A 13,418-nucleotide genomic window follows, 5' to 3' on the forward strand; every position below is an offset into this window, starting at 1 on the left:
TTCTCCTGGCTTTCATTTTCATTGCAAAAACTTAGATCATTAAGCTCGACTCGAAAGAGTATAAATAATCACTTAAAAATTACTTTCAAATCATCACTGCCCTTACAACGCAAAATTCACGTAACAAAAATTTATATTTATAAATATTTTGAAGTTCCCTGCCTCTAATCTTATATGGTCTGTTCCAGTACTTTTTTAATAGTAAAGCTAGTAAAAGGGAAATTTTTCAAAATTGCTCTCAGAGTACAAAATAATTTGAAAAGTTGGGGAACGCAAATCTAGTAAATATGCCAAAATTAGATGGAAATACTTCAAAATCAACATAACAGGCAATCAGAAGTAGGCCATTTTGTTTTGTGCTTTCTTAAATTTGATTCAATGTTTTACCAGTTTTGTGGGTTAAGGAACGGTTTTCGAGTAAAAAGTTGCAAAACATGTAAAATGAGCAGATTCTTTTAGGTTCTGGAACTTTAAATGTAAGATGTAACAACCATGGTTATATATTGAAAGCAATGTTTAGCTTCATGGTATAATAATAGAAGGTAACAGCAAGTGCTGTTGCACAACAAACGATATAACAACCACATGGAAATTTGTTGTAAGTTATAGTAGTGTCAACGTCATTTGACAGAAAAATGTAAACAAACAAATTATCAACAAATTATATTTATTTTGAAAATTAAATATTTTCGAATCCTCGAAATAAATTTTGAAAAACGTGAATGAAAATCTATCAAATTTATGTTTCTATCACTTCCACATCTTTCGTATAATTGAGCCATTGCCATTTATATGTGAAACACATATGAAAATGCTGGGAATTGAAAGTTATTCCATGAAGAAAGAAACTTTCCCAGCAGGCAGATTGAGTAAATTGAAAACGGGAGCACATTTAATAAAGAACAATTTCAAATTGTGTGCGTTGGGTGATTTTTAAAAACATAATTTGTCAAATTCATATTGACACTAATATTACGTTGGAATTAAATCAGCTGGGATTTGCTGTTACCTTTTATAATTGTACCATGATCGAATTCAAGTAAAATTAATCACTCCGACAGTTAATCGAGACATCAGCTGCGCTAAATGGACTACCTATTTATTGTGCCATGTATCTACAGTTGTGGTGGCGCCTTGTATTGGTAAGGCTTGGGATATAACCCTTACTGTATGTAGACTTGGTTGGTTTATATAATTGGGCAGCGAATTGAAGGAGTACAAGGACTCAGTTTTGCACAATCTAAAAAACGATATATCTCTGAATGTAACACATCTCCTCAATAATTTTGGTATATTTTTCTCATTCCAAATAAACAAAATAAACAAAAACAAAGAAACAATTATTACTGCTCCCTACACTGTCCTGTTTCGGATTTAACATTCTGATTCATATTAGGATTTAATATAGAATATTATACTGGGGTCGCTACACTAAAAACTGCTATCAACTGAAACACCACGACAGAATTTATTTCAGTTGACTACAGAGCATCTACATAGTCTGGATCAAGGCGTTTTTCCAGATCTCGTCGTTAGAAAAATCAGCATTCTTAATCAATTCATCGACTAAGGAGGTTTAACAGGAACTTTTTATCATAATCGAAGAAAAGACATCGTCAATGATTCAAATTCCCTTCTGTTGCAACTGGATGTGCCCAGATGACCGTGCCTTTAACACATTCTGGCTACGCAGCTTAAGCTTATTTCTACCTAGGCAGTCTAGCAAGATGGGAATGAACATGACCCAATATACGTATTCATCTTAGCAGTGGCAGAAGACGGAAGGTTGATGCCCACAGAAATATTTTAGCGCAGTTTCGTTTAAGACGTTCGACCATATTCACCTATTTGGTCTGTTCCCATACTGCAAGAATCTACTCGGTGTTACTATATTCTTCGATTTCATAAAGGAAAATTCGTTATCGTAGTAAAAAGTAGTAGCTTCTTGCAGTACGGGAACAGACCAATTATAAATCAAGAATCATTGGCGTTGACACCAATATAATCGATGTGTGTGAAGAACGACCAACAAATATCGGAAGATTTGTGGCTCCGACTTGAAGAAATATACGATTTCTTACAATTCCCATCTAAAAGTACATTTACATATACGATTTTAAATCAACTCGATTAACGAAATCCAGAAATACACCGTAATTGTTTACACATACCCTTAATCATGATCTAAATGCCGATCAGCTGATGTTTGTTAGTATACATACAAAATTATTAGTTTGCGCCAAAAATATATGTATGCAATTTGAAAAAGAATAGAAGAATTACCACAATGGAAATGTTTTTGCAATACTGTGATCGTTTGGAAAGTAAAAAAAAAACACCTAAAAACACAAAAATTCTATAATTAATTTTTATTTTCCTTTGATCTGTCATTTTTGTATTTGTCAGCCGTTAAATTTAAAAACAAACGGCATGTAAAAACAGTTGCAAATTTTGGTACATTGTGAGAGAGTTGTATTTTTTCCAGGGACCGTAACGGTTATAACTTATATCAAATCAGGTAAAAAATAACTGTTATTATGTGACCTAAATAAAAAAATCCACTTTAATTAATTATTTTTTAACGAAAAAAAACGTTGATTTTTAACTGTTAAAAATGATTTTTATTTTTTCCGTCAAAAATAAAAGTCTTTTTGGGATTTTTATTTTTTCCGTCAAAAATAAAAGTCTTTTTGGGACTTTTATTTTTTCCGTCAAAAATAAAAGTCTTTTTGTGATTTTTATTTTTTCCGTCAGAAAATAAAATAAAAGTTTGGTACCAGTTATATAACCTTTGACCTAATAGTCAGGGGAATGATTCTTTAATTTATATTCATGATTTGGTACACTAGACTATTTTTTAGAAATTTATAACAAATATTTTTTACCTTTGATCTTGATTACTTAAGTGTACACTTATTGTAATAAGGACAGAGATTTATAAATTGTAATTTTATAACTGATTACAAGTTGTATAAACTTCTTTACATAAAAAGAGTTTTATTTCCTGACGGAAAAAATAAAAATCCCAAAAGGACTTTTATTTTCTGACGGAAAAAATAAAAATCCAAAAAAGACTTTTATTTTTGACGGAAAAAATAAAAGTCCCAAAAAGACTGTTATTTTTGACGGAAAAAATAAAAATCCCAAAAAGACTTTTATTTTTGACGGAAAAAATAAAAATCGCAAAAAGACTTTTATTTTTGACGGAAAAAATAAAAATCATTTTTAACAGTTAAAAATCAACGTTTATTTTTTCCGTTAAAAAATAATCCTTAACATGGGAACTGAGAGTGTTTTCTCAAGATCACTCAATATCCTCAATGGGCTCCTCAGTACGAATCTATTGGTATATGACACTATTAGTGTCCCATGTCTCTAACATGAAGATTTTTTTGTTCGCATTTTAAAAAATAACTGTTATTTTCGGTCCCTGATTTTTTCGTACAAAACACGCGTTGCATCTCAGTAATATCATGATTTCGATCATGATTTAAAATAAATCCTGCTGCATCATGATTTAAATTTGTGTGGTAAATCATGGTAAATTTAGCCTGATTAAGAAAATATAATCTGATTAATCAAAATAAACGTCTTTATTCATGCGTCGACAAATGTCGATAGATGGGATTTTTTATGATATCGTAACAACAGAGTCAGCAATGTTAACCGTTTTTAGCGTTATATTGCAATTGTATAAAATGGAAAAATATATAAATTTGAGTGCAGATGACTGATATTCCAATTTTCATGTTCTATTTTCTCCAAATTGTTTCTATGGCTTTGTACATGGTATAATAATAGAAGGTAACAGCAAGTGTTGTTGTACAAAAAACGATACAACAACCACATGGAAATTTGTTGTTGTAAGTTCTACTAGTGTCAACTCATTTGACAGAAAAATGTAAACAAACAAACAAATTATCATCAAATTATTTTTATTTTGAAAATGAAATATTTTCGAATCTTCAAAATAATATTTGAAAAACATGAATGAAAATCTATCAAATTTATATTTATATCGCTTCCACATATTTTCTATAATTGAGCCATTGCCACTTATATGTGTAACACATATGAAAATGCAGGGAATTGCGAGTTATTCCACGAAGAAAGATTTGCTTCCTCAAACTTTCCCAACAGGCATATTGAGTAAATTAAATACGAAAGCACATTTAATAAAGAACAATTTCAAATTGTATGCGTTCCCAATTTTCCTGTTGGGTGATTTTTAAAAACATAATTTGTCAAATTCATATTGACACTAGTATTACGTTGGGATTTGCTGTTACCTTTTAGAATTGTACCATGGGCTTTGTATAATATTCAGTCAAGCAGTATTTACCAACACACAGACGGTAACTAATCCCCAATTCACCATCTTTGGAGTTTGTCGAGACAGTCATAGAAAAAAGGGTTATTGTGATATAAGTTCCGTTCCAGAACCTAAAAGAATATTCTAATTTTACGAGTTTTGCAACTTTTTACTAGAAAACCGTTCCTCAACCCACAAAACTTGTAAAACTTTAAACGAAATTTATAAGAACACGAAACTCGAGAAATTTGAGTAAAAAAAGGTAAACAGTAATGCTAACTTCTGATTGTGTGTTATGTTGGTTTTGAAGTACCACCATCTATTTTTTTCATTTTTACTAGATTTGCGTTCCCGATCTTTTCAAGCCATTTTTTGTACTCTGAGAGCGATCTTGAAATGTTTCCCTTTTACTAGCTTTATTATTAAAAAAGTACAGACCAATAATAATTTGTTTCATGTATTCTTGTATTCCTCTTTTCCCCAATCTAGTTTATGTTTTGCAAGCTGACAATCACTAGTTAATAGTTTAATTGATCATTATTGATTTATTGTATTACTGTGTGCATCGTATTTTGTCCTATGTTCATCCACATTAACGCGAAACATTTTCTCATTTAACAGTGTAATGTTGCATACCATCAGGCGCAATGATGAATTTATACATGTTGGCCATTAACATATGACGTTGCCAGTTCAAAATAAATACGATTTTCTGCTATATTGCTTGTATGTTGCGTCGTCATTTTTGTACTCGATTTAGTTGCTCTCCGACTGCAGTGTGTATATCACGTCGTTCAATCGTTTGTTTGCATTTTTTCTGTCTGCTCTATCAAAGTATTTTTGAGCTGCTATTGTAGTTGACATATCAGCATAAAATGGTATGTTAAATGATTACATTTACATTAATTTATTGTAGACGATATATTTCATATTTGTAATATTACTACATATAAACATTTAGCCCAATGTAATTTTTTGCTCACTTATTTTTTTTTGTTTAAAATAGGGGTGGGTGGCAGAAAAGGGAAATGAGAGATTATGAGAAAGAGGAGACGAAATAGCAAAAAGGGTTGCCATGTCAACCATTTAACAGAGTTGTCATTTAGTGAATAATGTTTTATTGTGTTCATATTAATGTTGTTTATAAAGCTTATATGTTCGTAATTATAAGTTACATTTTGTAATAGAGGGATTTTTTTTCGAATACTCAACAAATTTATGTTCAAAGAATTTATAAAAAATTATTGTGAATGTGAAATCCAATGCCACTCTTTTCCGAAAAGGGTATTTCAGATTTCCCGAATTCTAACGAATTACTACCAAACCTTTATTTATGTAAAAAAATGTTTCTTGATTCAAAACTATAATAAATGACATATTTTTCAAAACCAAGGAGTTTGGTCGAAAGTCACTCGAATTCATTCGTTTAGAATTTTACAAAAACAGGCTGTTAAACGGCATTTACATTAGAACTTTTTACCGGGTTAACCTACTTTATGAGGATTTATTGGACATATATGCAAAGGAATTTATTGTGAATCTGTTAAATGTAAACGTACTATTACTCTTTGGAATATGACATATCTCAACGAACTAAATTGAATTTCGTGTCAAACTACAGGTGACTATTTCAGTTGTTGTTGCCCACAGATATAAACCCTTAGCCTATGACATATGCAGTTTGTTGACTCTCCAATGTAGGAAGGAGCAGACTGGTGGATCCCTTCTCTGGCCGAAATGGCGATATTGGCAGCATAAAATACTTTCCCGATATTTTCACCAAATTTAAATAATTTCGGGAGTTAGGTGTTTTTCAACCGAGTTGTCTGTCATTCTGTATTTTTATTGGATGGCAAATCATCCTACCAAAGACTATCAACGGTAGTGGTCTCAAAATTTTAATTTTGTTCTAGAAAAGCGTTCCCTTTATCCGAAAATTGATTTCAAATATAAAAGAATCAAAATTAATAAATTTCTCTCTTCATATTTTCTGAAAAACGAATTTGACCTAGCACCAGCGTTGCCGATCGACAAAAGATCGGACCAAAATATACGTAAAAATCGACCAAAATTGAAAATTGAAGTTGAATTCTCATCAATTATTAGCAATATTTTTTTAGACCAATATGAATATTTATTTGTTTTTTTTTTTTTCAAATTTGTGCTATAGAGGTCTACAGATTTGACATGAAAATTCACTTTTTTAAGTTCTCTCGCGAAAAAAATCTTAAAATCAATGCATGGCATAATTATACAAGGTAGTCTGATGCAGTCATATGTTTCCAATTTTTTCATAAATTTGGCATTGACAGCATTCAGCTTTCAAAAATCTACGCATATCATGTGTTCAGTGGCAAAAATTGCTATATCATTTATCAGTAGTGTTGGCAGGTTATTTGGGATAACATTTGTATTTTGTTTTTGCAAAATAGTCAGGCTGAATCCCAGTTCGTTGTTTTTATAAAAAACAACTATTAGTGGGTCCGTCGAGGGGACCCATATTTCCCGTAGTTTTTTGTTGGGATATTCTTCCAAGAAGCTATTTATTGCTTCTTTACAAAAAAACCTTTTACACACAAATGTCTCTTGTGGCAAAGCGAAGTGCTTACATTACCAACGATAACAAATCAAAGAGAAGTTCGTTGGTATATTTGGTTGAATTTATTGAAAATATGCCAATTGACATAGCATTTTATGGAATGCATTTTTCATTTTATTTGAAATTGAAATATGAATTCCATATTAAAAAGGGTTGTCATGATCAATTTCTCAAATGAGACTAACTTCCATAATTATACCATGGGCATAATTATAAAAGATAATATCATTTGCCAAATCAATGATGGCAACCCCTGCAATCCTGTACTTGATTCTGTCGTTTTCAAATAAAATTTGTTTTTGAAACCGTAAACATTTGCGTAAGACGAACGACAAAATGATTAAATGGGGAATATGAAAATAAATACCCAAATAAAATTAAAACACAATTATATTAGAATTTGTCCAATAGAATATTGGAGTTTTATTGTCGTAAACAATACTACCTTTTTATTACAATTTGTGTTGGTTCTCTGTGCTAGCTTAGTGGGCGTAATCCTTCAATCGTAGTTTGACAATTTTTCTAGACTGACTGATGCAAAGGCGGGCACTTAAACAACAAACGTCAGTGATTTGACGTTGACAACAATACTTTGAGCCGAATGCGCAAAGTTGCAATTTTAGGATGTATGACAAATAAATACAAATCTGAATAATATTCTTAATTGAACACAAAATTTGAAAATATTGAAATAAGTTATATTGTGCTATTTATACATTTTTATTATTTTACTTTCCTCTGTCCTTAGTCAAATTTTTCAATGAGAAAATCTCAAGGCAGTACGGTTAATTTTATCTATCAATGATAAAACTCGTTGTTGTATAAAGTAATAATTTAAAGTATGAACTCATATAAAATACTGGATCTATAAATCGTGTCATTTCGTTTTTATGTCCACCATTTATTTAATACATATTTGTATAATCCACAATTACTCATGGTCCCTCTGCTTCCAATCCTGTTCTGATAAGACCATAAGGGTATGCTTTGTGTTGGAATATGGACTTTATAAATACCATATCCTCATATTATTTACTTTGTGGATTTTGGTCTTTTGAAATTTTTAAAAGCATGAGTAGTTCATTATTTTGCCATTAGTAGTACGTACCTAACTCAGGAGGAAATAATAATTATAATTTTTGACAATGAAGGTACAACAAGAAAAAAATTTAAACATATGAGTGCACGAGACTACCTTCCTTATTATACCATGAAATCAATGTTAATTAGTTTGAAAAAAATGGTTACCAAAGTGAAGTTTGAGATTTGAAATTATTAATATTATTTTTCTGGTTTATTTAAAAAGGGGATATATGTGGACCAACTGCGCGAAATTGACACCAAAATATGGATCGATATATGTCATTTGCAATACCAAACATCTTAGGAGTACTAATAATGTCAGTGTAAAATTTCAAAGCTCTATCTTTAATATTGTGATCTCTATCCTGATTTCAACAGACGGGAATGTGTAAATCGACATTTTATTCTGATCAAGGATATATGCTTTGTGTTCAGTTAGTGGTAATTTACAGAAATTAAATAAAATGCGATTTTTATTTTTTGAAATTTGTCCAGTTTTCGCTCATTGGTGTGTTTATTATTACCATTCCTCGGTTATGTCAGAAGACCCCTACATACGTATTCATAAACTATTTTCTCAAAATACATCTTGTCAAGCCTTATTCTTTATTTACACTAGGTATTTTTAATTGCCTCAAATTTTGTACTTGGTGGCTAAGATAGACGATTGGAATGGCAACCCTTTACCTCTTTCACACAAACTGACAATTGCTGCAAGTAAAATTGCCTATTGTAAATCAGTTGTGGAATTATGTAAATATTTTTTGCTGTTATCCATGGCATAATTACAGAAGGTAGCCTCATTTGAGAATTTAATTATGGTAACCCTTTTTAATTTGGAACTCATCTTTCAATTTTAAATAATATGAAAAAGAAATTCCTTAAAATTTTGTGTATGTCGATTGGCATATTTTCAATAAATTAAACAAATTATATTATCTGAAGCGGAACATTGCATTCAATATTTAACCATGGTTGTTACATCTTATATTTATAAGTTTTAGTGGCAGGGAACTTCAAAATATTTAAAAATATAAATTGTTTAGCAATTTTTGCAACTGAACACATGATATGCGTACATTTCGAAGGAAGATATTTTCATTTAAATTTTGAAAGCTGAATACTGTCCAAGGGAAATTTATGAAAAAATTGGAAACGTATGACTGCATGATCACCAATTTGTAGGTGATCATGCAAATTGTCGCACTACAGGACTTACAGTGTTGGTTAAAACATTTGCTGAAATTGACTTTGTGGTAATATGTAGTAATAATTTTATTTGAAATTGAAAATAGGTCAACTTGGTATTTTTTTTCAACGTTTTAGGTTCAACTGGAACTGTAATTTTACCAGAAATTTTTGGTATTTCGCTGTAAAATTTATTGAAAAAATAGATAACTCGATATTAGCTAGGTCAAAGTTACCACATGTATTATTTGTACAAAAGTAAACAAAATGATTAATAGACAATTCTTGCAATGAAAGATTTAATATCGAATGATATTTCAATACAATTTATATGATACGGCAACCCTTAACATTTCCACATCCATAAATGTATGTTTTTTTTTAACACAACTGTACCTGAAACAGAACTTTGTGTTTTAGAAGAACCATGGCAACACTCACTTGTCATATTTTCAGAGTTTTCATGGAATCCTAAATAAAATTAGTTTCTCTCTTTCTCTCTCTATCTTTGTCGATTATAAAGTCTCTTTCTTTCATCAACCTGCTGTTGTTGTTGTATTGTGTTTACGAGCGGTTGTTTGATGAGTTCTCCCAAAAAATATATGGCAATGATGTTCATATGTTGCTGAAACATTTGTCGGCATTGCCATACAAAAGAAAAATGTATTGCTCTGTTATTCTCAACAATCTCTCGGTCAGAAGCAAACCCTGTTTGGCCACTCACTCAGCCAATCAGTTACTCTCCAACAGTTGTGACGTTTGGCTGTGTTAATAACAGACGTGTGTGCGGCTAGTTCGGGTGTTTTCGTCGTTTACTAGTAAACAGCAATAATAACAAACAAACGAGCAACATACAGACGTTCAGTGAATAGTGAAATAAATACAATAAGCAAAGTGGTTCTGTTAAATTTTGCTACCAAATACAGAACATAAAGGAGAATAGAATAGCTCCAAATGTAAGTAGCTGTGTTGTGTGTTTTTTGTTTTATTTGAACGTTGGAATGTTTGATATTTTTTCATTTTCTTAACATTTGTTTGCTGGTCGGTCTGCTTGCGAAAATGTAGCACAAAACAAAATCGAAAACAACAGCAACAACTGTGAGCGACTATGTTTGTGGTAGACAGCAAGAGAGTAAATATGTGTGTAAATGAAACACATGAGAGAGAAAATAAGGGAGTCTGTTGGAAATATGATTTTGATATGAAAATGAACAAAAGAGACAAAGAAGGTGTTTGTCTTTGAGAAATGATAAAGAAAGAGTTGCCACTAGTTGGGTTGGTGTATTGAATAAAGTGGGATTTATTTGTTTAATAATGAAAGACAGATGGCGTTGCTACATGAAAGTGACGAATGATAGTCGTCAAAGGCATAAATGTACAAGGATGACACAGCACGTTAGCGAAAGTCGATGCGACAGCATTTAATTTCACACTGAGGCTAAATAATGTGATTTTTATACAACCCAAATTTTAAATCAAATTTTTATTACTTTTAGTTCATGCAATTCAATGAATAGTTAAATGCTGCCAATGGCTTTTGATTTGACCGATATATCCCATTTGCAATAAAATACATCCTAGGACCTGTAAAATTGTGTGTTCGTGATCAACAATCTCTATCTTGGTTTCAACGCAGACGAACTTGATAAAATGGTGAGAGAAATACCCATATACAGTATTTTTCGGTTAATTGCACATCAAAATTTACACAAATTTTTGTTCAATTAACCGAGGAACCAATTATCCGAACCCGTATAATTGAAACTTCTAATCATTTAAAAGAAATCCAATGTCAAATATAAATTATGCTTTCTCGCAGTTTTTCCTTAGGTCTTGATTTAGATTAGGCGAGTTCACTTGCGGCAAGACTTTGTTTGTAGGAGAGAGGGGCAAGGGGTATAGAAATGAAAAAAAAATTGCTCGTACCGACAATTTTCTGGCAATTCGTTTTGTGTATTTCGTATTTGTTGACATTTTATATATATTTAAATGTGAAAAAAAAACAACAAATAAAAAATATTTTGGAAATCGAATTGCCTTATATAGACGCATGGAGCAAGTTCAAAAGAGAACGATAAAAATTGCCGCAAGTAAACTCGCCTAATATAAATCAGGACTAGCAATATACAAATGTTTTGAATTAGTAGAGATGCCACATAGTCTTTTTCACAAATTATGCCAAATATGTATGTAAAAAAACAAAAGGAAAATCTCGTTCATATGGTGCATGGTCCTATACCTTCTATTCTAATAGAAAGTGGACTACCTGGAGGAGGACGTGCCTCCAGTTTTTAAAGAGATAAAAAAATAATTTTAAGTTAAATATTAATTTTAAGTTAAGTTAATTTTAAGTTGACAACTTAATCACGGTTAAACGTCAGTCTTTTCATGGAATATCAAGTTAAATATTGCATCCGAAATGTTTATACACTTTAAGCGTGAGTTTGCTTATAGCCATGGATAGCCATAGTGAGAATTTGTCTCACGAAAAGCCACTCATAAACCCCAAGGCACGAAAAATAAGATTTTGCATTTTGGAAATCTTTTATTTTTCCTGATGAAAACCGTGGACCCTAAGCACACAATTTCGACCGTAAATCACGGAGGAGGCTCTGTAATGGTATTAATTTTATTTTTGCATTTTATCAAGATGATGATCCCAATGCGGATAATGATTAAAATACGCTCTTTCTCACGAATGCTCACGGCGAGAATTCGAATGTTTTCAGTTTATCGCGAATGATAAAGTTATAATGAATGAACCAGCATTTGCAATCTCTCGCGAATGTTCGCGATTCTTCTTTCGCGAGCATTTGTTGCTGAAGGACTTTCTTTTGAAAAACTTAAAAACAACAAATAACAAAAATTCGCATTCGCGAGAATTCGGGAAGGTTTGTTTTCATTCGTGAGAGAATGTCAGAAAGAATTTCAACCACCAAACGAAACGAACGATCGTTGTTGTGTGCTCTCACTCGTTTGTTATGTGTGTGCGAACATTCTTTGGCGAATGCTCGTTTGGTAAAGAATTTATACCCATAAATTCATTCGTAAAATGAGCACAAAACGAAAAGAATGTATTTTAATTCAATCGCGATCGAATTTCTGCGCACCCTCCTTATGGTATTATAAAAAACAAGTGGATACGTTTGACTGTGACTGTTGACGATAATTAATTTCTGTGCATTGAAAAGAGAAAAGTTGTTTACAAATATGTATATAATGAAGCGCGAACTGAGACATTTGTTTGATATATATTTTAGGAACTGATAATCGAATTTATTTATGCTTTTCCAAACAGTATAAATAAATTCTAAATCTTTACAATTTTCTTGCATATTTGGGCTATAATCTACATTATTTATTTGTAAAAATTCTTCAATTAGAGAACACAACTTTTTTTGATATTCACCATTCTTTTCCATAACTCATTTAAGTTGGATTTGTTGTCTTTTAAAGCTCCAAGTTTAACGTATTCACAATATATATCTATATATCTGATAGAAATGCTAAATCCATAAAAGTTTTTCAGCTGATTTCTTTGCTGGAAGGGGCTATTTTAACTTTGATCAGGCTAGTTTATTTGAATCGGCAAAAGACAACAGTTTTTCATTTACAAAGTCAAAAATTTCTTTTCCAGTTATATTCGAATTTAACGGATCCTATTTCTCACTAATTTTTGCCTTAATTTTTTGTTTTTTCTTTCCCATACAAAGAGTTTAACCCCATGCTTTAGAAGAACTGATTTAAATCCTTCTTACTGAAACATCGGAGCAAATAAGAACTAACATTACGGTGAAATACTCCCTCTCAAGTTTTCCGATTTGCTGTGATGTGTAGACTATGAAGGAATTTGATATCGATCGATTAATACTTAGATTTTTTGTAAGAAGAGGCGGGGGATATAATATAATGGACAGAATATCAGTGTCCTACTTTTCTCTAGGCACTTAATAGTTGATATACAAATTAAGAAAAACGTCCCATATATTTCTAATATTTACAACATATGTATGAATGTATGTAACTCCTCTTAAGAATCAGTACTGTTTGAAACCATTATCATATTTACCATGTGTTGGCTGGCCGGCTTTATTTTTGCTTGCCTCCCATCAGATCAAAATCAATTGCTGGCTGCTAACATACCAGCATTTACCTACACACCAAATAACGGCGTGTGGTGGTTGTTTTTCGATTTTGTGAGCGCGCAATTGTATAACAACCATTGTTGTTGTTGCT

General features: G+C 31.4%; 1 protein-coding gene across 1 annotated transcript in view; it reads right to left on the bottom strand.

The window, feature by feature from the left end:
- The window catches only part of LOC133338447 (FAST kinase domain-containing protein 5, mitochondrial-like), a 36,458-nt gene extending 23,053 nt beyond the window's left edge, over window positions 1-13,405 (bottom strand). The window contains exon 1 of the mRNA XM_061546620.1: window positions 13,326-13,405. Coding sequence (XP_061402604.1) covers window positions 13,326-13,405 — 80 coding nt within the window. The remainder of the gene's footprint in view (window positions 1-13,325) is intronic.
- Window positions 13,406-13,418: the final 13 nt, after the last annotated feature.

This window comes from Musca vetustissima, unplaced genomic scaffold (assembly GCF_032173495.1).
Source record: "Musca vetustissima isolate MV318-11 ecotype Yass unplaced genomic scaffold, APGP_CSIRO_Mvet_v1 utg38649, whole genome shotgun sequence".
Taxonomy (NCBI): Eukaryota; Metazoa; Arthropoda; class Insecta; order Diptera; family Muscidae; genus Musca; species Musca vetustissima.